This window comes from Ostrea edulis, chromosome 7 (assembly GCF_947568905.1).
Source record: "Ostrea edulis chromosome 7, xbOstEdul1.1, whole genome shotgun sequence".
Taxonomy (NCBI): Eukaryota; Metazoa; Mollusca; class Bivalvia; order Ostreida; family Ostreidae; genus Ostrea; species Ostrea edulis.
In genome coordinates, this window is record NC_079170.1 from 2,968,707 (window position 1) to 2,992,292 (window position 23,586).

At 38.6% G+C, this 23,586-nt stretch overlaps 1 protein-coding gene and 1 long non-coding RNA gene across 5 annotated transcripts; one reads left to right on the plus strand and one right to left on the minus strand.

Annotated features, from left to right (window-relative positions):
- The first annotated feature begins 1,339 nt into the window (after positions 1 to 1,339).
- LOC130047669 (uncharacterized) lies at positions 1,340 to 20,625 on the plus strand. 4 transcript variants are annotated; one of them, XR_008796491.1, is made up of 11 exons: positions 1,340 to 1,441; positions 3,855 to 4,138; positions 4,517 to 4,708; positions 6,941 to 7,839; positions 8,421 to 8,567; positions 10,304 to 10,432; positions 11,180 to 11,322; positions 12,359 to 12,485; positions 15,456 to 15,558; positions 19,899 to 20,028; positions 20,487 to 20,625. It is a non-coding gene; the product is annotated as an uncharacterized LOC130047669 (long non-coding RNA). The 4 variants fall into 4 exon arrangements; XR_008796488.1 differs by lacking the exon at positions 1,340 to 1,441 and having other exon boundaries at positions 3,703 to 4,138; positions 6,941 to 7,313; positions 7,719 to 7,839; XR_008796490.1 differs by lacking the exon at positions 1,340 to 1,441 and adding an exon at positions 3,715 to 3,754.
- On the minus strand, positions 20,059 to 22,509 carry LOC130047658 (uncharacterized). The gene is made up of 2 exons (XM_056143033.1): positions 22,416 to 22,509; positions 20,059 to 22,158 (listed from the first exon to the last, which is right to left on the minus strand). The coding sequence occupies exon 2, from the start codon at positions 22,126 to 22,128 to the stop codon at positions 20,458 to 20,460; it is 1,671 nt and encodes a 556-aa protein (XP_055999008.1). The 5' UTR covers positions 22,129 to 22,158; positions 22,416 to 22,509; the 3' UTR covers positions 20,059 to 20,457.
- Between the last annotated feature and the right edge of the window lie 1,077 nt (positions 22,510 to 23,586).

Here is a 23,586-nt window from a genome sequence, read left to right on the forward strand (position 1 = left end):
TTCTTAGATCCGCGCCGTATACTCTGGGTAAGTATTTTAGCGATTGTGAGCGTATCCTAGGATCTGATCTTAATTAGATTGAATTTAGCCCTGGCAGTCCCCGAAATACGTTGTTAACTCACTCTAGAATCCCCGACCAGCCGGGTCTTACAGTGGCGGATTTAAGGGGGACGCAGCCGCCCTCCCCTAAAATTGTCAATTTTAAGGTAAATCGGTATCTTGTCAGTTTAAAAAATTTTATACTAAACGACAAAAGAAGCAATCACTACCGCAGAAATAAATGAAAAAAACTCTTTTTTTTTCTTTTCTTGAATTACTTTATTGGGAGAACTTATTTTTTTTTCCTATTAAAATTTGCGTCATTTCATTAATTGCACCTTATTAAAAATGATAGAAAATAGTATAAATGACTAAATATGAGACATATTTCAAGCCCTATAAAATCTGTAAAATCCACGAGCTTCCGAAGGCTTCGCCCCGTGTACCCTCACCAAGGCTGTGCCCTGGACCCATCAGAGGCCTCAAGGCGGTCCCAAGACCCCCTGTCTAATAAACTAGCTCTCCCCGTAAATAAAAAATCTGGTAAACCGTCAACACTGAAAAAGTTTATATTTTCCATAGATAAACAATTATTTATGATTTAAAAAATGTTGTCAAGGGCAATACATCCTATGCTGGAATTTCCTCTACTGGATGCCTATTATACATTGGTTTCCCTAATATCCACACTTAATCTATACATATTTGTGAATTATCAGTTTTTAAAACTGTTTGATATTTAAATTTTGTCACTTCAACAAGTTTTTATCTATTTTTATTATTCTCTTTGACGAAAATGTGCGACTTTCTGATGTTTATGTATGAAGCATCATATGTTTTTGTATGTCTGACATCTTTAAAAAGGTGGCAACATATCCATTTTCTTTGGTTATTAATCAAATTAAACTATATTGAGTGGAGATTAATAAAGTTTTTCCACTTTTAACCATTAATATTGATAAGTCACATGAGAATGGAGCTACCTTAAACAAAGGGAAGTAACTCTGATAGAATACCCTCACACTACAAATATTCTGACAATCTAATAAATGTGTGGAGTGGGAAGAGATGATAGATATTCGCTGATATTTTGTAATGATAATTTTTAGCTGAGCACTACATAATTTACAGTGGCGGATCTAGTGGGTGGGTTTTATTTTAACATTATCAACAATTTTTTTTAGCAATTTGCTATTTTGCGGTCTTTTATTCACCTCTCCTTTTGAGAGAATTTTCTGGATCCGCCAATGATTTTGTTTTCAAGAAATACAACTCTTTCCATGCCACGAAAAATCTACCAGAGTTGTCTTTCTTTATGAAGCAGAAGACACTTGCTGTGAAAACGAAAATGGATGCCGCGCCATGAAAAACAGTTCTGAGTTCATTTTAAAGATATTTGCAGGTACTTACTAACTTAGTAAAAATAACTATTGGGTACAGTACTATTAGGTATTACTGAATATTTCGTCTTGTTAATTATCTATATATGTGAGTTGCATATGTAACAGGAAGGGAGAAAATGCAACAGACCAGACCGCGACCGGGATTTGAACCCGGGTCCCCTGAATCTCTAGTCAGTTGCTCTACCAACTGAGCTAACTGACCAACGGTGATCGAATGCGGCTGACCGCTACACATAAAACAAATGTATGGGATTGTCAACCTTTACTTCGCCTGACGTAACTTTGAGTGCGTTAACACCAGTGGCGGATCCAAGCAATATTGAAAGGGGTGGGACCTATGTGTGTACTTTTTGCCACCCAAAAAGGGGATAAAGACCACGAAATGAGAAAAATTACTTTCTTAAAAAATACTCAACCAATTGTGTGTGTGTAGGGGGGGGGGGGGAGGGGTAGTTAACCCACTGCATGTTTTGCTGTACTATCAGAATTGGGAGATTTCCTCTACATCATGATATTTTGAAATCAATCATTTGTTATTGGTACAGGATTGAAAACCAAAATGAATTTAAACTACTTAAGGATGCTTATCTATGTAGTAAATCTTTACATTTAAACAGCTAACTGTCATGGTACTCACTAGTAGAAAAAGCTTTAGAATATATTAAAATTGGATATCCGTTAAGAGATTTTAGTCAGTATAGATTTAAGAAAATTGTAAAGAAATTACTCTGTGATAAATACACTGAAACCTGGTACAATAATCGAAATAAATTAATTGATGGGAAACTGTGCACTTATTTTAAGCTTAAGGAGCACTTTGGTTTTGAGAACTATCTTAATAAAATTAAAAATTTTGATATTAGACGATCTATTTGTAAGTTACGGATATCAGCTCATAAATTAATGATTGAAGTTGGTAGATATTCTGGTATTACTAGGAATGAACGAATATGTAACAAATGCAACTCCGGTTTATTAGGTGATGAGATCCATTTTTTGATTAAATGTGAAAAGTTTGCTGATGAAAGAAGATCTTTTTGTGGTGCTATAGAAAAAACAGTAAATTTTTTTACCAAACTCAATGATGAACAAAAATTCATTTACATACTATGTTCTGAAGAGCCATCCATTCTAAATATAACTGGAAAATTTATTTTGAACAATATATGACACTATTTGTATATAACTATGTGTTATGTAATCACTTCTTTCTTTACTTGTGTATGTATATGTACATTATTTGTATGTATTTTCATGCTGCCCCTTGAGGGCCCTTAATTGGAAATAAAAATATATAGTATATAGTATTGTTTAGGCCTCGGCTGTCTGTTACGGAGAATGATGGAATGTTAAAAGGGATTCAAAGATTTAAATAGAATTCATAATATTAGAAATCTTTTTAAACTCAAGAACCACTGGGGTCGTCGCTCGCAAAATCCCCCATGGGGATTTTTAAAAGTTGGCATGTATGACGTGTATTGAGTTCTATGGGAAAATAATTGGTACTCTTTTCCCTTTGAAAAATTTGCAAAATTTGAGGTATGAAAGGCACGGGACGCTATATATTTTTTTTAAAATTTTGGTTAGTGCTTGGAATGAACTTTCAAATGATGTAAAGTATTTGTCTGAAATCAGTATAGTGAAACAGCGAGAGCACCAAAGGTTTGTATTGAGTTCTATGGGAAAATAATTGGTACTTTTTTCCCTATAGAGACCCCATTTCTGACTTGTCATGTGATTTAAAAATGCAAGTAGTGATTTTTTCTAGTATATTTGTGAGATGGATGTGTTCTTTGAACTATTGAAAATAAAATTAGACCAAAAAAGTGAGATGGTGGGGCAACCGGGGGGCGGCTGTATCATTTGGAAGGGTGCGGTATCTAGTAGTGGGTATGGGGTGCTGAAGGTGAACTGGCCAGAGGAGGGTAGTAAGCAGGAAAAGGCGTACCGGGTGGCTCTTATGGTAGATATGCACCTGACAAGGTCACAGTTCCCAGGTGGATGTCTGGAGGTTAGCCATCTCTGCCATAAGAAGCTGTGTGTCAACTCGATGCACTAAGTAATTGAACCACATGCCACAAACTTGGAGGGGATGCATTGTTTCCACCAGGGGGTTTGTTGTGGGACACACATTGCCAGACAATAGCATTGCATTGCATCATATAATGTAATTATATAAGAACAATTAAAATACTAGTGATTTAGTTTAGAGTAATTATGCTCGGAAGCTCCATTATTTTTTTTAACTCGGGCTCGAAGTTCGCTCAATATTACATTTTTCTGGTATTTGACTTCTTGATGCCTCTCATAAAGTTTGTACAATTTTTTTCATTTGACAACTCTTTTACTTTTGTGGGATGGCAATTTCTGATAAGCCTTGTTTAATTCATAATCTTTTTGTACTTTATCTAGGGTTTTGTCCACTGAACCACTGGTGGGGATGGCAGCACCTACCCCTGCACAGAGACCCCGAATAGACCTGCCCGGACCATTATTAGAAGAGTGGACAGCACTGTGCACCTGACCGGAGAAGTTCCTCGTAAATGTTACATTGCGAGGCAGAGATCGTCGCAGGGTTCGATTAAAGCTCTCGACCTTCTGAGAGTTGCTGTTTTTGATCGTCTTGGCCAGGACAGCTGGAGACAATCTTTTTGAGATACAAGCATGGAGCAAGTTCTCATTCTCGGCCGAACAGGGTATTTTGAAATTGTCACTCAGATATGTACTTTTTCTTAACCAGTTACTTTTTAATCCCCCTTTGCACACCAGAGAGTGTTTTCTGCATGATGCATGATCACCCATGTAGCAATGCACCATTGCAAGTTTAGCATACGAGAGCTTGTTTTTCATCTTTGCAGCATCCCCTCCAAATACCTCATAGGCTTGATTTATCTTGGCTGTGCATCTGTCTATTGTCTACTGCATCTAAGGCAAAATTATGCAAAGTTTTTATTCTTTCAGCCTTGTTTCTTCCATGCATGACCTGTGCCAGTTTTTCGTCTCTCTTGATAGACTTTCTGATGTATTCAGACAATGCCGAGTGTCGATATATAATGAATTGGTTGTTCTTTCAGAAGCCCATCCTGATAGAGGGAATGCGCCGCTCGGGTCAGTGGTTACCTCCTGTACCTCGAGGCCAGTCTCACTGAGGAGTTCTGCCATTCCCTCCTTAGCCCAGGTGAACTCATCCCCTATGGTGTGATGCATTGGAAGGTTTGCCCCACATACCCCAGGACTACAACAGTGGTCAACAGTGCCCTCATCAAGTAAGTGGCCATGTTTGGAACAAATTTTATTTTTTGTCACCACTTTAATTATTTGATGTTTTGTGGTGACATTCTCTGCAAAAGAATACACAGTTTGTGTCGCCGGCTGGAATGGTGTCTCACCCACCCCCGAGTACAGGGGGTTATTAGGTCACCTGAATTCATTCAGGTGACCTATTGCTATCTGTTTTGTCCGTCGTCGTTCGTCGTGCGTCATGCGACGTGCGTCGTGCGTTAACATTTGAACATTTTCAGCTTCTTCTCTGAAACCCCTGAACCAATTTCAACCAATTTTGGCATATAGCATCTGTGGGTGGAGGGGAACAAAAATTGTGAAATTCGTGGTCCCTGCCCCCCTGGGACCTGAGGGGTGGGGCAAAAACCATCAAAATGAGTGTAATTTAAAAAAATCTTCTTCTTTACTCCTGGACATCAAGAAGCCAAACTGTGGGCATAATTATAATGAGTGTTGAGCCCTCTACCAAAATTGTGAAATTCATGGCCCCTGGGGCAGGGGTTCTTGTGTTAGGGTGGGGCTCTATTGGTCATATAGTGAAAGTGTAGAAATTCTTTGAAAATCTTCTTCTCTGTCTCTGGGTATGAAGTAGACAAACTAATAGCATGGTAATGATGAGCAAGGATGCCTCTTTATACCCCCCGCAACAAGTTGTGGGGGGGGGGGGGATATACTGGAATCGGGTTGTCTGTCTGTCCGTCCGTCTGTAGACGCAATGGTTTCCGGTCTCTAAAGCATTATCCTTTCCACCTACCGTCACCATATCATATATATGGACTACCCATGGGATGAAGATGTTCCCTATCGATTTTGGGGTCAAAAGGTCAAAGGTCAAGCACACTGGACATCGAAGTAGCAATATGGTTTCCGGGCTCTAAAGTGTTATCCTTTCCACCTACAGTCACCATATCATACATATGGACTACCCATGGGATGAAGATGTTCCCTATCAATTTTGGGGTTCAAAAGGTCAAAGGTCATGCGCACTGGACATCGAAGTAGCAATATGGTTTCCGGGCTCTAAAGCGTTATCCTTTCCACCTACAGTCACCATATCAAACATATGGACTACCCATGGGATGAAGATGTTTCCTATCGATTTTGGGGTCAAAAGGTCAAAGGTCAAGCACACTGGACATTGAAGTAGCAATATGGTTTCCGGGCTCTAAAGCGTTATCCTTTCCACCTACAGTCACCATATCATATATATGGACTACCCATGCAATGAAGATGATCCCTATCGATTTTGGGGTCAAAAGGTCAAAGGTCAAGTGCACTGGACATTGAAGTAGCAATATGGTTTCCGGGCTCTAAAGCGTTATCCTTTCCACCTACAGTCACCATATCATACATATGGACTACCCATGGGATGAAGATGTTCCCTATCAATTTTGGGGTTCAAAAGGTCAAAGGTCATGCGCACTGGACATCGAAGTAGCAACACTCAGAAAAGAGGTAGTTTATACCTATTACCAACACCCTTTGGGAGATTGGGGTAAGCGGGGGTATTCTTAGTGAGCATTGCTCACAGTACCTCTTGTTAAAAAATTGTGAAATTCATGGCCTCTGGATCAGGGGTTCTGGTGCTAGGGTGGGGCTCTATAAGTCATATAGTGAAAATGCATTATTTCTTTGAAAATCTTCTTCTCTGTCCTTGGGTATTAAGTAGACAAACCAATAGCACAGTTATGATGAGCAAGGATGCCTCTTTCAAAATTGTGAAATTTATGGCCCCTGGGTCAGGGGTTCTGGTATTAGGGTGGGGCCCTATTGATCATATAATGAAAATGCATTTTATTTCTTTGAAAATCTTCTCCTCTGCTGCTGGGTATTAAGTAGACAAACTAATAGTATGATAATGATGATCAAGGATGCTTCTTTCAAAACTGAAATTTATGGCCCCTGGGTCAGGGGTTCTGGTGCAAAGGCAGGGCTGACCACATAGCTATTCAATGTTTCTTCCATCCAAAAGTAAAATTCTTATATTTAAACACAAACCTAATTCAAACATTGGAAGGTTGTTACATGATACTCAGGTGACCTATAAGGCCCCTGGGCCTCTTGTTGTACATACCATCGCTCTGAACAGAGATGGTATGTGGGGACTCATTTCCCCTGAGGGTGTTGATTTCCACCAGCTGGTGACACCTGTGACTCATATCCTCTTTATTAAGGTTGACAATTTTGACCTGAACTTTGTTACTTGATTTTTGTAGGGACTTGCGTGAAGGGGGAGGGGTGTTGGTTGAAAGTAGAATTTTCCTCAACCCATCATTTCCTAAAGGGGTTTGACTTAGGCCAACTTGTAAACCGTAGTTTACAGTGGCAGCCTTTCTCCCTGGGGATTTGGTCTCTACCTCCTCATACAAATTGTACAGGTCAGACAGGAACGGACACTCGGAGTATGTCATCCTCATCCGGGTGGCAAGGCCACGCCTCTCCTCAGTGTCTAGATCCCAAGTCAGGATACCCCGACAGTCTGGACTTCCTTGCTGGTGGAGGCGGAACACCTCGTTAAACATGGCCACTGTCTTGCCGAGATGTAGCAGCCTGTGCGAGTCCTGGTTTACCCTAAGAAGAGTCAGAGAAGTATTCATTTCTCTCATAAAAGGTTTGGAGTGCAAATAGTGTACAGGCAGTTACTTCCCTTAGACTTTGAGAATTATCATACAACACTAACAACTGATGTATTTTTTAATTTTGTTGTTTAAATCTTCCAGATTGGTAGTTAGTCAGATGCATGACTTATTAACTGCTTGTATCATGCCTTAGTTTACATATATCTGCATGTATTTACATTTAGCAGTAGATTTCATGAGAAACACTCTCTGGGGAGCTATATTTTTCATATTCTCTGACGTAACATATAACGAGGTGGTTCCTTTGCCAAAAATGTCTTGAAAATTTCATCGATGATCATTAAATTAATCAAAATTTTACTTACATGTATAGCATTTGAGCATTCCGGCACTCATTTCCACCTTCATTTTTCAGCTTCCTGGGCGTAACAAATGGTGGCACCATGGCCGCGGGAGCATTTCCTGTTTTTCTGAAGCTGAAGGAGGGTCCTTCACTAACTGATCCATTTCAGGAGGCAGTCTTTCATATGGAGCAGGTACAATTTTTTCTTTCACTCTCTGCATGCCCTTATTAGAAGGCACAGATTTGAATTTAAAGCCCTGGGTATTGCCCTTCTCAAACTTTGGCATGTTGGGATATTTTCAATTTTTCCAATTTCAAATTGCAGTATTTTTCAAATAATGGATGTTGTTCAGTGCAGCAGAGCCTGAGCTGTGATGATGTAGTAAAATGCTGGACTGACCCTTATCTAAGATCTTTGTAAACAGATAAGATGGGGAGGCACTGGTCATGTCCCTAATGTTCTTGTGTAAGGGGGGGGGGGTTAAAGTTATCTCACCTACATCAGCAGCTGGGAGAACATATTAAGAACCACTAGATTTATTAGATTCCTACATGGTTTCTCTTTCTTGATCTTACAGAAAATTGTTATTCAGACTTCTTTGAAAAGACATATTTAGCAGTTTTTCTTACTTTTTTTGCAATTTGGGGGGTCCTCCTTAAAATCGGGGTAGAATCTACCCTTATAAAGAAATTGTCAATATGATGCCTTGAAATTATTTCATACATAAGAAAAAACAGAATCGTGTAACTTTAATAACATTTTATTTATTACAGTCAAAAATCAGATCCAAATATCATCAGAATTGTCAGAGTCTTTCACTCCTGGTAATGTCAATGTCCATAGATGGTGCAGCTCATTCACATGGTGACAGATCTCATGACACAGAAATTCCAGAACTCAAATTTCCTACATGTGCACAGGTAGGTTTGTATTGAGTTCTATGGGAAAATAATTGGTACTCTTTTCCCTGTACTTTCGATTTAATACCGGAAGTGAACATTTTAGTTAACTTGTACAACGTTTCAGACTAAATAAATTACGATGTCAGCGGTCTATTTTTCAGAAAGTAAGTTGGGAATTTTTAGTCTCAAAATTGGGAGAAATCAACGGTTTTTGGCATTGGGAATGGTACCGTTTATCGGTACCAGTTATATAAGGGGGAAAAAAAGCTGGAGCTGCAAAAATATGAAAAGCTTGAGTGACCAGTAATGCCCATCAAGTCTCTGTCGTAAATCTTCTGAAGAATCGCAATTGTTATTGGTATATATAGAGAAATTAATATACATGTATCCTCATGAAGTGTACATTCAAGTTTGTTCATACCATAACTCCTGAGGTCAGGGTGAAGTCACAGAGAAAAACTGTTTTCTTCTAAGATAAATTTTCTATTTAGGAACCACAAATTTAAATTCATTTTACAAATAGATATACAAGCATTATCTTGTACATTAAATTTGTGCACAACACGACTCTTGGGTTCAAGATGGGGTCATAACACTGTAACTCAGATGATCATCTTCATGTGTAGATTACAGTTATTTCATGTTATTAATAAGATGACCCCTGGGGGAAGGATGAGGTAAAAAAGAGTTTTAATTATTACGTATGGTCAATCCAGACATTTTTAATGAAAATCATTTCAAGGACCAAATGAATGCAATTCTTCAAAATTATGTGTTCTAGCATCTTCTTGGTTTGTAGAGTCATAGTTTGTATACATCACCACCCTTGTAGAGTCGTAGTTTGTATACATCACCACCCTTGTAGAGTCGTAGTTTGTTTACATCACCACCCTTGTAGAGTCATAGTTTGTTTACATCACCAGCCTTGTAGAGTCATAGTTTGTTTACATCACCACTCTTGTAGAGTCATAGTTTGTTTGCATCACCACCCTTGTAGAGTCATAGTTTGTTTGCATCACCACCCTTGTAGAGTCATAGTTTGTTTACATCACCACCCTTGTAGAGTCATAGTTTGTTTGCATCACCACCCTTGTAGAGTCATAGTTTGTTTGCATCACCACCCTTGTAGAGTCATAGTTTGTTTACATCACCACCCTTGTAGAGTCATAGTTTGTTTGCATCACCACCCTTGAGCCCAGGTAGGGAGGATGCACTATTTCCACCTGTAGAATTTAGTTGTGGGGCACAACATCAAAAGTTTATCATGTGTACTAGTCTTGTAGATTCACAATGAAGTTTGTTTACAATACATCATGACCCCAGGGTGGGGGGATGCACTATTTATACCTGCGGGATTTTGTTGTGGGGCACAGTCCATGAAAAATGCATCATTTTGTGTAAAAATTAAAAATAGAAATAATAATTGAAAAACTAATGATTTGTATCTGAACTATTAAAATGATGCTCGGGATGTCTACTCTTTTGTCTGAACAATGAAAACAATGCTTGGGATGTGTACTTTTTTGTCCGAACAATTAGAATGATGCTCAGGATGTCTACTTTTTTGTCTGAATAATTAGAATGATGCTCAGGATGTCTACTTTTTTTGTCTGAACAATTAGAATGATGCTCGGGATGTCTACTTTTTTGTATCGGGCTCGTGATCCTGTCTACATTATGACTTGCTCGTTTTTGTTTTTGAACTGAGATGTTGATGTGTTTTATTCGAATCGTGTTGTCTATATTTTATCAAGGATGTTGTCCACTAAGCTAATGGTGGGGATCGTAGCAGCTACCCTGCACACAGACATTGAATGGAGCTGTCTGGTCCATTATCAGAAGAGTGCGTCCGATCAGAGAAGTTTCTTGAGGAGCATCACGAGGTACAGGGCTACAATATTTTAAATTATGTATACTTAATTCGTGGTCACTTGGCCGGCTATCAAATTATTTTTTTTAGAATCATCTGAGAACTTTTACTGCCCCTTTGGCCCAATAGATATGAAAACGGTTAGCTCAAATTTCATGACTGAATAAAATAAAACACTTTCAATAAAAAAGTTCTTAGATTTCAAACATTCATTATTGAAACTCACTAACAAATAGTATATACATATTATACCTATTAACCACGTTAACTACTAGCAATTATTTAAGAAAACAAAACAAATATTTCTAATATCTTGAACAAATAAATCAAATCTTCTTGTTACACACTTTATATGTTTAAAGGCAACTATTTAAAAATGAGTCTGATGTTTTATTTGTCATATAAACTAACACTATAGTCAGCATCATCTTTGTTTTGTCATTTTCTTCATGTAAGTGTCCATGTATTCAACAAAGTTCATTCCAACATTTTAATTATTTTCATGCTTTGAGGTGACACTTCCATGGAAGGAGTACACAGTTTGTGTTGCTGGTTGCAAGAACGACTCACCCACCCTCGAGTACATAATGTGTACAGGGGGTTATTGTACATTGCATCACTCTAAACAGGGATCATTACATGTATGAACTTGGCTCCTGAGGGATGTGACATTTACCAGCTGGCAACATATGTGACTCAACCATCTCAGCCTCATTTACATTCTCAATTTTGGCAATAACCTATCATTGAAATTTTTTAGGGACTTGTGTGAATGGGCAGAAGACATTTTCTTAACTCACCACTCCATCATTGCCTGATGTTTGAGACTGAACACTTTATTGAAAATTGATGGGATGTAGCAATCAATGGGTGTCATCATTTGCCCTGAGAAGACTAAGAGAAGTATTCATATTTAATGTAAAAAGTTTAGATCATGTAAAGAGCATGCAGGCATATTTTACAGTGATCTCCCTTAGACTATGTAAATTATAATACAACACTTGTTAATGGTGTTTTTTTTTACATATTAAATGTTTGAATGTTCTAAATTTGGTTCATAGTGAAAGATATGAGTTATAGCTACATGCATTGTACCATATTATAGTACAGGAATGTCTGTATGTCCGTCTGTAGATGGGGGTGTATTATGGTACAGCAATGTCTGTATGTCCGTCTGTAGATGGGGTGTATTATGGTACAGCAATGTCTGTATGTCTGTCTGTAGATGGGACATATTTTGATACAGTAATGTCTGTATGTCCGTCTGTAGATGGGACGTATTATGGTACAGCAATGTCTGTATGTCTGTCTGTAGATGGGACGTATTATGGTACAGCAATGTCTGTATGTCCGTCTGTAGATGGGACGTATTATGGTACAGCAATGTATGTATGTCTGTCTGTAGATGGGACGTATCATAGTACAGCAATGTCTGTATGTCTGTCGGTAGATGTGACGTATTATGGTACAGCAATGTCTGTATACCTGTCTGTTTTGATAATGTGTATAGGAGGGCTCACCATCTGAATGCTTTTTTATGATGTTTGAAAAGCCCTCGAATTTCTGGAATTTTTAGGGTCTATAGGGGATGAGATAAGTTCCCATTCCCAATGCCAACTATTCCATTATTGGAAAGGTCCAGGCCCTCGAAATGAAGACCTTAAAAAACCTGAATTAAAATTGTAAAATCCACGGCCCCTCTGTCTGGGTCACGCTCGAAGGCAGGGTCAATATAGGAAAATTGTTATTGACTTTCTAGTCTTAGTGTTACATATAACCAATGTTCAGGTGACCAATAAGGTCAGTGAGTCTCCTGTTTAAAAGAGAACAAGCTGGTTTCCTTTCACTAAATTCAAGAGGATTTTTAATTTGTTCAAACTTTCATTTACCTGTCTGATTTCTGGCCATTCCAGCACTCATTGTCACTTTGGTTTTTCAGCTCCCTGGTCCTCATGAGATGGTGACACCCTGTAGTAGGAGCAGTTCTTACCGGTATCTCTTAAAAGAAGACAAAGGTTTTCTTAGCATCTGATCCATTTCTGGAGACAAACTTTTGAATGGAGCTGGTAAAATTTCTATCTTTTTAACTCATCTGAACTATAAGCTCAAGTGGGCTTTTCTGATCACCAGTTGTCTGTTGTACATCTGTCTGTCCGTCTGTCTGTAAACTTATTTTTTAACTTATCTACAATCACAGAGCCCAATTTCAACCAAACTTAGTACTGTTAAAGGATTAAAAATCGTGTAAATGAAGGGACTCCCACCTTCAAAGGTTGGATAATCAACAAATGAAAAAAGATAGGATGGGATCATTTAAGTATCGTCTCCAGAACTACAGAGGTAGAAATGAAGAAACCTCTTTAAGTCTTTTGAAACCCTCCTTAAATATATTATTATCTTTTTAATTCTGGCTTCAGGGGATAGGATAAGACCATCGGTGCCTGGCAAGGGCAAACACAACAGGCCAATGACCCCAATTATCGTAAAACGGACATTCTGAAATTTATTGGGCTGAAATAATGTACATTAGATCCATTTTTAGTTCTCCAGAGCCGAAGGATTAAGTGAGCTTTTCTGACCGAAATTTGCACATTGTCCGCTGTTGTCGGGGTCATCGTAAACTTTTCACATTTTCATCTTCTTCTCTAGCACCAGTAGGCCAATTTCAACAAAACTTGGCACAAAGCATTCTTGGGTGAAGGGATTCAACTTTGTACAAATGAAGGACCATGCCTCTTTCCAAGGGGAGTTAATAGAGAAATAGTGAAAATACATTGACGATTTATAAAAATCTTCATCTCCAAAACCACTCGATCAATTTCAGCCAATCATGGCATAAATCATTCTTGGGTAAAGGGAATTCATTAGGGGATCATTAGGGGGATCAAACTTTTACATGCGAATATATAGGTAAAATCTTTGAAAATCCTCTTCTCAAAAACCACTGCCCCAGGAAAGTACAAATTTACATGAAAGCTTCCTGAAATAGTGCAGATTCAAAATTGTTAAAATTATGGCGCCCGAGGGTAGGATGGAGCCATAATAGGGATCAAAGTTTTACATACAAATGCACAATGTTACCACGTTATATCGCCAGCTATTGTCGTCCACATATGACACGATATGTAAAAATAATTGTTTTGCTTTACTTCTTTAAACTTTACTAAAAAATGCATATTCTGCCCTTGTGCATTTGTAAAACATGTAAGTATATCTACAATAGTTTCATTTGTGTCATGGTAGGTTCTACACTGACTGAATGGGTTGAATGGTTGACAAACACACATGCAATGGCTGCATCTTTTTTCTGGGACACAGAAATATGATGTCACACAAATAAATACACACAAAAGTCGCATGATACACAAAATGTACAGCAATTGATAGCAAATCCCATCGAACAGAGATTTAGTTAGTGTGCACATGAAGATTGGTGGAAGTTTGCAGCCGATAGTAGTTTCGTTTCTCAGTTGTTCATGCGTAGGCAACACTACTGGGCAATTTCAGAGACAATTTTTAATTGAGTATATTAAAGTTATTATTGCAGTTACCTATGCTTACCTGTTTTCATGACACATAATAAATTTAGTTTCGCTCTGATTCAGCGGAGCAGACCAACTATGTATAATTAGGGCTTTTGATCCTTGGTCGTTGGCATTGTCATCGGGGATTTAGAAAGGCAGTTTCACCTTTTGTACCTGAAAACAGGTGGCGATAGGCGAGGTAGGTGTTATATAGGATGTTTAGGGTTTATGGAAATCCGCTGTACACATTTCGATGGCGGTATGTGGGGATGGCGATATAATGAGTGGCGATATACCGAGGTAACTAGGTATGGGGAAAATCTTTAAAAATCGTCTTTTGAAAATTCACTGGACCAAAAAGGTCTACATTCACCTGATAGCTTCCTCACATAGTGTAAATTCAAGTTTGTTAAAATTATTGCCCCCATTCATGGGAAGGATTGGGGCACAATAATGGATCAAAGTTTTATAAACAAATATATAGGGAAACTCTTTAAATATCTTCTAAAGAACCATTGGCCCTTTACATTTACACGAAAGCTTCCTGACATAGTGCAGATTCAAGTTTGTAAAATTCATCGACCCTGGAGGTAGGATGGGGGCACAATAGGGATCAAAGTGGTACATGTTATTATATAGGAAAAATCTTTGAATATGGGCCAAGGTGACTCAGTTGAGCGGTGTGGACCATGGACCTGGTGTAAACGTTTTGTTGTTGACACCAGGTACACTAATTCAACAACACATAATGTTTTCGATTGATTTTTCATCAATCCTTTATTCTTAAATTCTGAGTTGAATCTGCCCTTAAGTAAAAATTGTTAATATGATGCCATAAAATGTATGGAGAAATAGGAATAAGTAACAATGGACTTTTAAGACTCTTTATTCATATATGTACATGGTTTAGGTATTAAACATATTTACAAATACTGAACTTTACATTGGGAGTTGAGGGGGTGGTGAACTATTTTCTGAACTTTACGTTGGGAGGTGAGGGGGTGGTGAACTATTTTCTGGATTGAACGTTGAGACGTGAGGGGTTGGAAAACTGCTTTCTGAACTTTATGTAGTGAGGTGACAGGGATGAGAACTATTTTCTGAACTTTACATTGAGACGTGGGGGGATGGAGAACTATTTTCTCAACTTTACATTGTGATGTGAGGGGATGGAGAACTATTTTCTGAACTTTACATTGTGATGTGAGGGGATGGAGAACTATTTTCTGAACTTTATGTTGATATATGAGGGGATAGAGAACTATTTTTTAAAATTTATGTTGGGAGGTGAGGGTGCGAGAAACTTTTTATTGATGTCACATAGGACTTGATGTATACAGAGGTTAGATATTGTGTTATGAATGTTTTTAAATTGACGTTTGTTCTCAGTTTGGTACATTCAGAATGAATACATGGATTTTTTGTAGACATTCATGTCCTAATAGCATAATATAATGGTGTGAAGAAATCATTTTGGTTACCTAATCCTTAATGTTGAAATAAATTTTACAGGGTAGCAGTTACTCGAGATGTCTGGCTGATTGACGAAGATAATTGCCCTGCGCCTGACATTCTTGTAGGACTTGGATAGCTCTATCACTGTAAAAAATGTCAGGTTTGTTTATGAAATTATTCAAAATGTTCCGTTTTTATGCCTCATTCATGCTGTGACTGGGGCATGTAGTGTTAACTCTTTTTAGCTCACATGAGCTGAAAGCTAAAGTGAGCTATTCTGATGAATTATTGTCCAGCATCAGTCTATTCGTCTCTTCCTTAACTTTCTTTCAACATTTTCGACTTCTTCTCAAGCATGTACCACAGCTCTAATATCAGCCAAACTTGTCTCAAATGGGTAAAATGGGGTCACAATGGGTGATCAAAGTTTACATGGTGATGCATAGGATAAAGCATTAAAAATTCTCAGGGAACAAAAGGGTCATAATAGAAATCATATTGATATGCAAGCATTTATTCCCTGGTAGTGCAGATTCAAGTTTGTTCAAATTAAGGTTCCTAGGGGTAAGGTGAGGCCACTATAGGGGATCAGAGTTTTACATAGGGATGTATAGGAAATATCTTTAATAATCTTGCATCAGGGCCATGAATACTTTGATATACAATCATCCCCAGGTAATGTAGTTTAAAGTTTCTCCCAATCTTGGCTCCCGGCGGTAGAATGGGGCCAGGATAAGGGATCTAAGTTTTAAAGAGAGATATATAGGATACATATTTAAAGATTTTCTTAAGAAAAACAGGGTCATGATCACTATATGTTAATGTGCAAGCATTTCCAGGTAGTGCAAATTCAAATTTGTTCAAATTTTGCCCCTGGGGATAGGGTGAGATCACAATAGGAAATCAAATTGTTATATAGGGATTATAGGAAAGGCGTAGATAACGAACAGTGATCAATCTCATAACTCCTATAAGCAATACAAAATAGATAGCTGGGCAAACACGGACCTTTGGACACACCAGGGGTGGTATCAGGTGCCTAGAAGGGGTGAGCATTCCCTGTCGACCGGTCACACTCGCCGTGAGCCTGATGTCCTGATCTTGTAAACAGAGTTATCTGTAGTCAAAATCAGTGTGCCAAGAAAGGACTAACAATCGGTATGAAACACGTCAGACAGCATAGGGAATATCTTTATAACTCTGACAACAGGGTCATGAATACTCATACTAATATACACGCATCCCAAGGTATTAAAATTGAAGTATTTTCAAATCATGGTTATAGCGGGAGGGGGAGGGGGTTAAGATGGGGTCATAATGGAATCAAAGTTTAAGTGGGACTTTGTACAAAAACAAATCATCCGGAATTGATAGGTTTCTTAATGCTGACTCAGAAATCTTGAATCACGTGATTTGAAATGACAGGAAATTTGTTGTGTAGAAGCCTGTTTAATAGAAGTTGTTTATGAAAAACAAATAACTCCCCAGCTCCCCAAATTGGACGTGCATCAAATGAAACCCCCTTTTATGTACAGCATGGCATGGAAGAGAAAGCGTGGGCAGGAACAAAGACATAATGAACTCCGATAAGCCATATAGGAGGAGATATGTACACAAACTAGTTTACACTCTCCACCCCTCAGATCCACTATAACTTTGTACAAAAATAATACTTCTCCCCCGGGAAGAGGGGAGACATAAATACCCCTTAAAGGATCCAGACTTACTTTTCAAGTATGGGATTATTTTCTGCTGTAGGACAGCTTAATTTTCCATGAATATTTGTAGACATAGCTGTTTGCTATAAAAAATACAATGGACTAGATTGGAAGTCAAACCCAGGGTCCCAGAATATCTAGTCAGGTGCTATTAGAAACTCTAGTCAAGTGCTCTCAGAATCTCTAGTCCGGTGTTTTCAAAATCTCTAGTCAGGTGCTCTCAGAATCTCTGGTCAGGTGCTCTCAGAATCTCTAGTCAGGTGCTCTCAGAATCTCTGGTCCGGTGCTCTCAGAATCTCTAGTTAGGTGCTCTCAGAATCTCTGGTCCGGTGCTCTCAGAATCTCTAGTCAGGTGCTCTCAGAATCTCTAGTCCGGTGTTTTCAAAATCTCTAGTCAGGTGCTCTCAGAATCTCTGGTCAGGTGCTCTCAGAATCTCTAGTCAGGTGCTCTCAGAATCTCTGGTCCGGTGCTCTCAGAATCTCTAGTTAGGTGCTCTCAGAATCTCTGGTCCGGTGCTCTCAGAATCTCTAGTCAGGTGCTCTCAGAATCTCTAGTCCGCTGCTCTCAGAATCTCTAGTCCACTGCTCTCAGAATCTCTAGTCAGGTGCTCTCAGAATCTCTAGTCAGGTGTGCATCCAAGTGAGTAACATGGAACCAGCCTCAGGCCAAGTTAAAATGTCATGCTTAAAGGTAATTCATCAGTCACAAATACAAGAGCCTCATAGGCAACAATGCTCACCTGAATCAAGATAAACCCTCTTATTCTGCTGTTGGGATCTTGAAAAAGATTTGTTTTCAACCTTTATTTCAAAAAAAAAAATTAACCCCATATTGTGATCCTAACATAGCCCAAAATGAGCACTACATAACCTTGATACAAGGTCAAAGGTCATGGTATCAGATGAAAGGTTTTCCCATAAGAAATCTATATATGAAGTATGAAAGACCTACCTAAATATTTAAGGAAATATTGCCTTAGATAAGTTTTTCTACAAGTAGATCAAGGTTAAGGTTACAAGGTCAACAACTTTGGTAGGAAAGGATTGATTGAATATTGTTTAACGTCCCTCTTGAGAATATCTCACTCGTATGGAGATGTCACCACTGCTGCCCCATTTAATCGCCTTCTACGACAAGCAAGGGGTACTGAGGGCCTATTCTAACCCGGATCCCCACGGGATCGGTAGGAAAGGAAAGGCCTCATCAATTATTGTGACAAGGAAGGAAAGGAATGGCCTTGTCACAATATCATCTTATCAAAGGGTACCGTCATAAGATATTTTATATACAAAACATGAAAACACCAGGTCATATAGTTCCAAAGATATGATCTTGATGAGGTTTTCTTAAAAGTTGGTCAAACTCTGAAGTCACAAGTTTAAAAACTTTGATACATAAAAATGTTTTGTCACAAGAAGCACATATAAAAAATGAAAGACCTATCACTCACAATTCAAAAGTGATGAGCAGCAAGGTTCAAGTTTCAGCTCAAGTTTTGAAAGATAAGTCAAACTTTAAGGTCAAGACTACAAACTCAAAGAAAATGGTGTAAGATGTAAGGTTCTGTCATAAGGAATCTATATACAAAATCCAAAGGCTTTATTTAAATAGTTCAGGAGATACTGCTTGAGTTTGGTATTCTTAATAAAAAGTCAAACTCTAATTAGAGTTAAGGTCACAGGGTTAAAAACTATTAGGAAGGTCTTGTTGCATATAATACCGATATATGAAATATGAGAGGCATATGACCCACAATTCAAAAGTTAGTACACATGTAGCAATGTTAAAGTAGGGGGCAGACATACAGGACAGGACAATATGCCCCCCTCCCCGGATATAGTCGCAAGAGAATAAACACTTAAATCCGCACACCTGCTACACTTGAAAATGATTTGTTTAAGTGAATTACCTGCACTATCTGAACGTGTTTGCATATTAACATGACCCTGCTGTTGTTGAGATGAAGAATTTCAAAAACGTGTCCCTAAATATCCCCGTATAAAACTTGTGTCCATTATTGCCCCCCCCCCCCCCCCCCCCCCAAGGACAACATCTTGAACAAATTTGAATCTGTACTACCTGGGCATGCTTGCATATTGATGTGATTAATTATGACCTTCTAGTCTTGTGAAGATTTTTCCTCTCTATCTCCATGTAAAACTTTGATCTCCTGATGACGTCCTACCCCACCCCCGGCAGACCGTGGTTCTAACAAACTTGTATCTATGATACATATCAGGAAACTTTTACATCAATCTCAATTTTTCTGGCCCAGTGGTTCTTGAGAAGATTTTTAAATGACCCCACCCTATTTTTCCCTTTTCTTGATTATTTCCCCTTTGAACTTCATTTGAACAAACTTGAATTCCCAGAGGAGATCATAATGCGAAAAGTTAATAACAACAGACAAATTGTAATGGGAAAAGTTCCCTTTGTACTGTGGATATCGGAGTGGATATCTCAGAGGTTAGAGCACCTGACTATTACATATGTAATACAGGGGTCTCGGGTTTGATTCCTCGTCCAGTCAAACCATTGATATCAATCTGGATAGCTCAGTGGTTAGAGCACCTGACTAGTAATACAGGGGTCTCGGGTCCAATCCCTGGTCCTTTCATATCGTGGGAACGAAGGCCTTGGATTCGATCCCCGTTGTGACACCGGTTCAGCCATATCGTCTTTTCCTTCCCATTACATTGACATATATGTAAACATGTATATATATGACAGACTATCCCTGACAATTCAGTTTGATATGATTACACTTTGTTTATTTTGTAGGACGGTGGAGATTTAGATAAGTGGTGTGACGTTATTGATGGTAAACAGAAGACTGTGACCTTGAATCTGAAGACCTGTGATGAAGACCAGACGTTTGGGGTCACTCTCTGTTACAGTACTACAAATCTAAGTAAGTACTCAGTAATAATGTAAGACTGAACTCTGTATCATGTTTATCTGATATATACATTGTAAAATCAAACACATATTGAATTAATTCACAAACAAAATAATGTTCTGTTAAACTCACAAACACAAGTACATGTTACACATCACAAACAGAGGACTGTAATGTACACAGGGCTGTAATTAACACAGGACTGTAATTAACACAGGGCTGTATTTTACACAGGATTGTAATTAACATAGGGTTGTTATGTACACAGGATTGTAATTAACAAGCAGATGTAATTAACACGGTGTTGTAATTTTACTCTCTGATTAGACATGTAATTAACACTGTGTTGGTAGATGTAATTAACACTGTAGAGCTGTGTAATTAACACTGTGTTGGTAGATGTAATTAACACTGTGTAGAGCTGAGTAATTAACACTGTGTTTATAGATATTGGATTTTCTTCACTTTAGCAGTGTGCCACTCAGCCACAAAGAGGTTGTCTCTGATGTCCACACATAAACCTAATGGACGTTCTAAATCACAGTGAATGTAACAGAGGAACTGTCCGTCCTGATCTAGGATGTGGATACGGTGATTTCTATAGTCTGCTGTCAGGATGTGACTCTGGCTGTCTGTAGTGATGCCGCGTGGATTAAATGATTGCTCGGTATTAGAGGGATGACCAGTGTATCTAAATCGGAGTTTTCCTGACTGATTGACCACCACTACTGCTCTAGCTTCACAGTCAGCCACACAGATATCCAGGTTCTTGTTCTCACTGAGGTATTTATAACCACCAGATGAGTAGAGAGGACGACCCTGATCATCAAACTGAATGCTTTGTTTCTCTGTGGAGCCGGAGTAACGCACGACTTTGGATTGTTCTTCATCATCACTGATCATGGTAACCAGGAGATCGTTACCCGCGGTACAGCAGACATAGCCAGGTCTCCACCCCTGTAGTGTGATCACGGTCTGTATCTGTTTATTCTTAATTAAGTTCACGGTGTTATTACTAGAGTCAGTATAAACAAGATCTCCGTCCCGTGTCACTGCTATGTCCTTTGGTTCTCTCCCTGACTTGGTTTTTATTGATGTCAGTAGTTTACTCTGGAGGTTGAGCAGCTTCATGGTTTTCTTATTCCCGCATGTCCAGACTTGATCTTCACTCAGACAGCTAACACTGAATAGTCTGTCTAAGAACTCGCTATACCCAGTGTCTATGGTGGCGGTGACGCGCGGCTCATCAAGCAGTGGTTTGACTGGAGGAGACGATACAGCTTCTGCTGACTTTATCGTGTCGCCATGTTCTGTGTTAATGGATAATGGCGGCAGAGAACCAAACATTTCATTGAGCTGATCTTTGTTTATTTTCTGAGGAGAGAAACTCGGTACTGTAACGCGGACTTTAGGCGGTAATGTTCTAAATTCAGAATTCCTAGATTTGTAAGTAGAGGTTAAGGAGACGTCATTTAATTTTAGGATTGATTTCAAGTCGGACATGATCTGTTTGAGTTCCGCCATTTTCTGTGTGATTTCTTCTGTATTTTTATTTAGCGCGTCCAGATGTTTAGTTTTCATCTCCGCAATGGCGGATTTCCGTCGGTTGACAATGGCGGTAATCTCCCGGTGTAAGATTTCTCCTTGTTGGTCAGCAATTGTGATCAGTTTCCCGTATTTCGTTTCTAACTCGGCTTTTTCAGTTTGCACATCGGAGGCCATTTCTTCATATCGCGGGTAAATTCTTGTCTCGAGTTCTTTTAGATCTTTTTGTAAACTTTCTGTTTTAGCGCTGAGTTTTTCCAGGATATCTGACATATCGTGACCTTTGTGTTTACCTGAGGAGACGCAGGTAGAACAGACAGGAATGTTGCATTCCTCGCAGTGAAGTTCGCAGTGCTTTTCGGGGTGTTTCGGACATTTTGGGTAGTTAGGGGTAACCTTTCTCTGTAAAAACGGCACGACATTGTGTCTTTTAGACGAGTCTGAGAGGTGCTTTACTGCACAGTTAACACAGAGATTTATATTACAAAGTTCACAATGACTCTGTAGGGGGATAGTTTCACAGAGGTCACACAGTAGGACTTCCTGAGCACTGCGCCGGGGATGCATTTCTGATGGCGGGATCACACGAGAACTTTACTGTCAGTAAAAAAAGAATCTTAATTAGAGACGTTGACAGGTCAAAACAATTGAGAAGCTAGAATTATAGCATGATATGAAACACTGTGGTCATTGAATTTGATATTTGAAATGAAATTTTATGAAATTAGTAACGAAGTGAGCAGATCGATTCCGTTGATCACAGGTTAAGTGATCAGATCTATCTCATTAATCACAGAAATATCGATACTACTAACACTACAATGTCAGAATGCGTATATATAATTTTGTCTCACCTTAAAATCCAACATGGCCTCCCTGTTCTTTCGACCTTCCGTCTAGTCCTGAGAATTAAATACCTGTGCGGCGTGTCAGCCTGTATACACTATCTACGTGTTATCGATTGTCTAAATAGTTTTAAAACTTGTTTTGACCTGAATCACGTTGGGTAGCTGTGTCAACATTTCCGTCAGAAGATAGAATTTCCTTTCATAAAAAATAAAATGCAATCAAATATGTATACAATGAATAACTGCTTTCTTTAATTATACTTATTGTAATTACGCCCCGTGCACACAAATAATATTGCGTTTAAGGTACAAAAGAAAAATTTGCAAGGTCAACTTGACGACACTGGAGAGGAGAGGGGGGGGTGTCATTCAGTGGGTCCCCGTTTGACTCGTAACAGTGAGGGTTCTTTATTTTGACAACGCCCACCATGACACGGGACCCCTGTTTCCATCTCATATCTGAAGACCTGTGGCTTATAGTTCTACATTACAGGGCGCTTTGTAAAGGGCCATTAACTACATTTGTGAAATATTTTACTCATGCACGGTAAATTGCGATATTAACTTTTTTATGTATATTTTACTTCAAAGCATCAAAAATAAAACATGCATATATTTATAAACATATTAAGGGACAAGAATAAAAGTTCAGTGTTTGACAGCTTCTTATGTTAATGTTAATTTTATGCTCTTCTTGATAGTACATTATATATATTTAGTAGTTAAAGTTTTGAATTGAATTCATGTATCAAAAGATGACCCCCCTCTCCCCCATTTAATGTTTAGGCCGTTTTAGTTGATGAATCAATTAAGGATTTGGCAGTCGGGATTATTAGTATTATTTTTTTTTTTTTTTGTTGAGGAATTAATTTTTATTTTATTTTTACTATTTTCCCTCCGATCTGCCCCCCCCCCCCCCCCCCTCACTGTGAAAAAAATGACATGTGCCTATTTAATGAAATTCAACGTTTCTCCACCTTTAAGCACACAACCTCACATCTCAAATTTTTTATTAGTACATGTAATTGTTTGTAAGGGTATGGAATCGTTATCTCACCAGAGGGAGCGTTATGCAAGCTATATTTTCCTGACAGACATTTACAATAAATCGCTCACCTGTGTACAGATAAAGGACATGTAAATTACCCGTATTTTAACGTCCAGGAGAAGCTTGCGT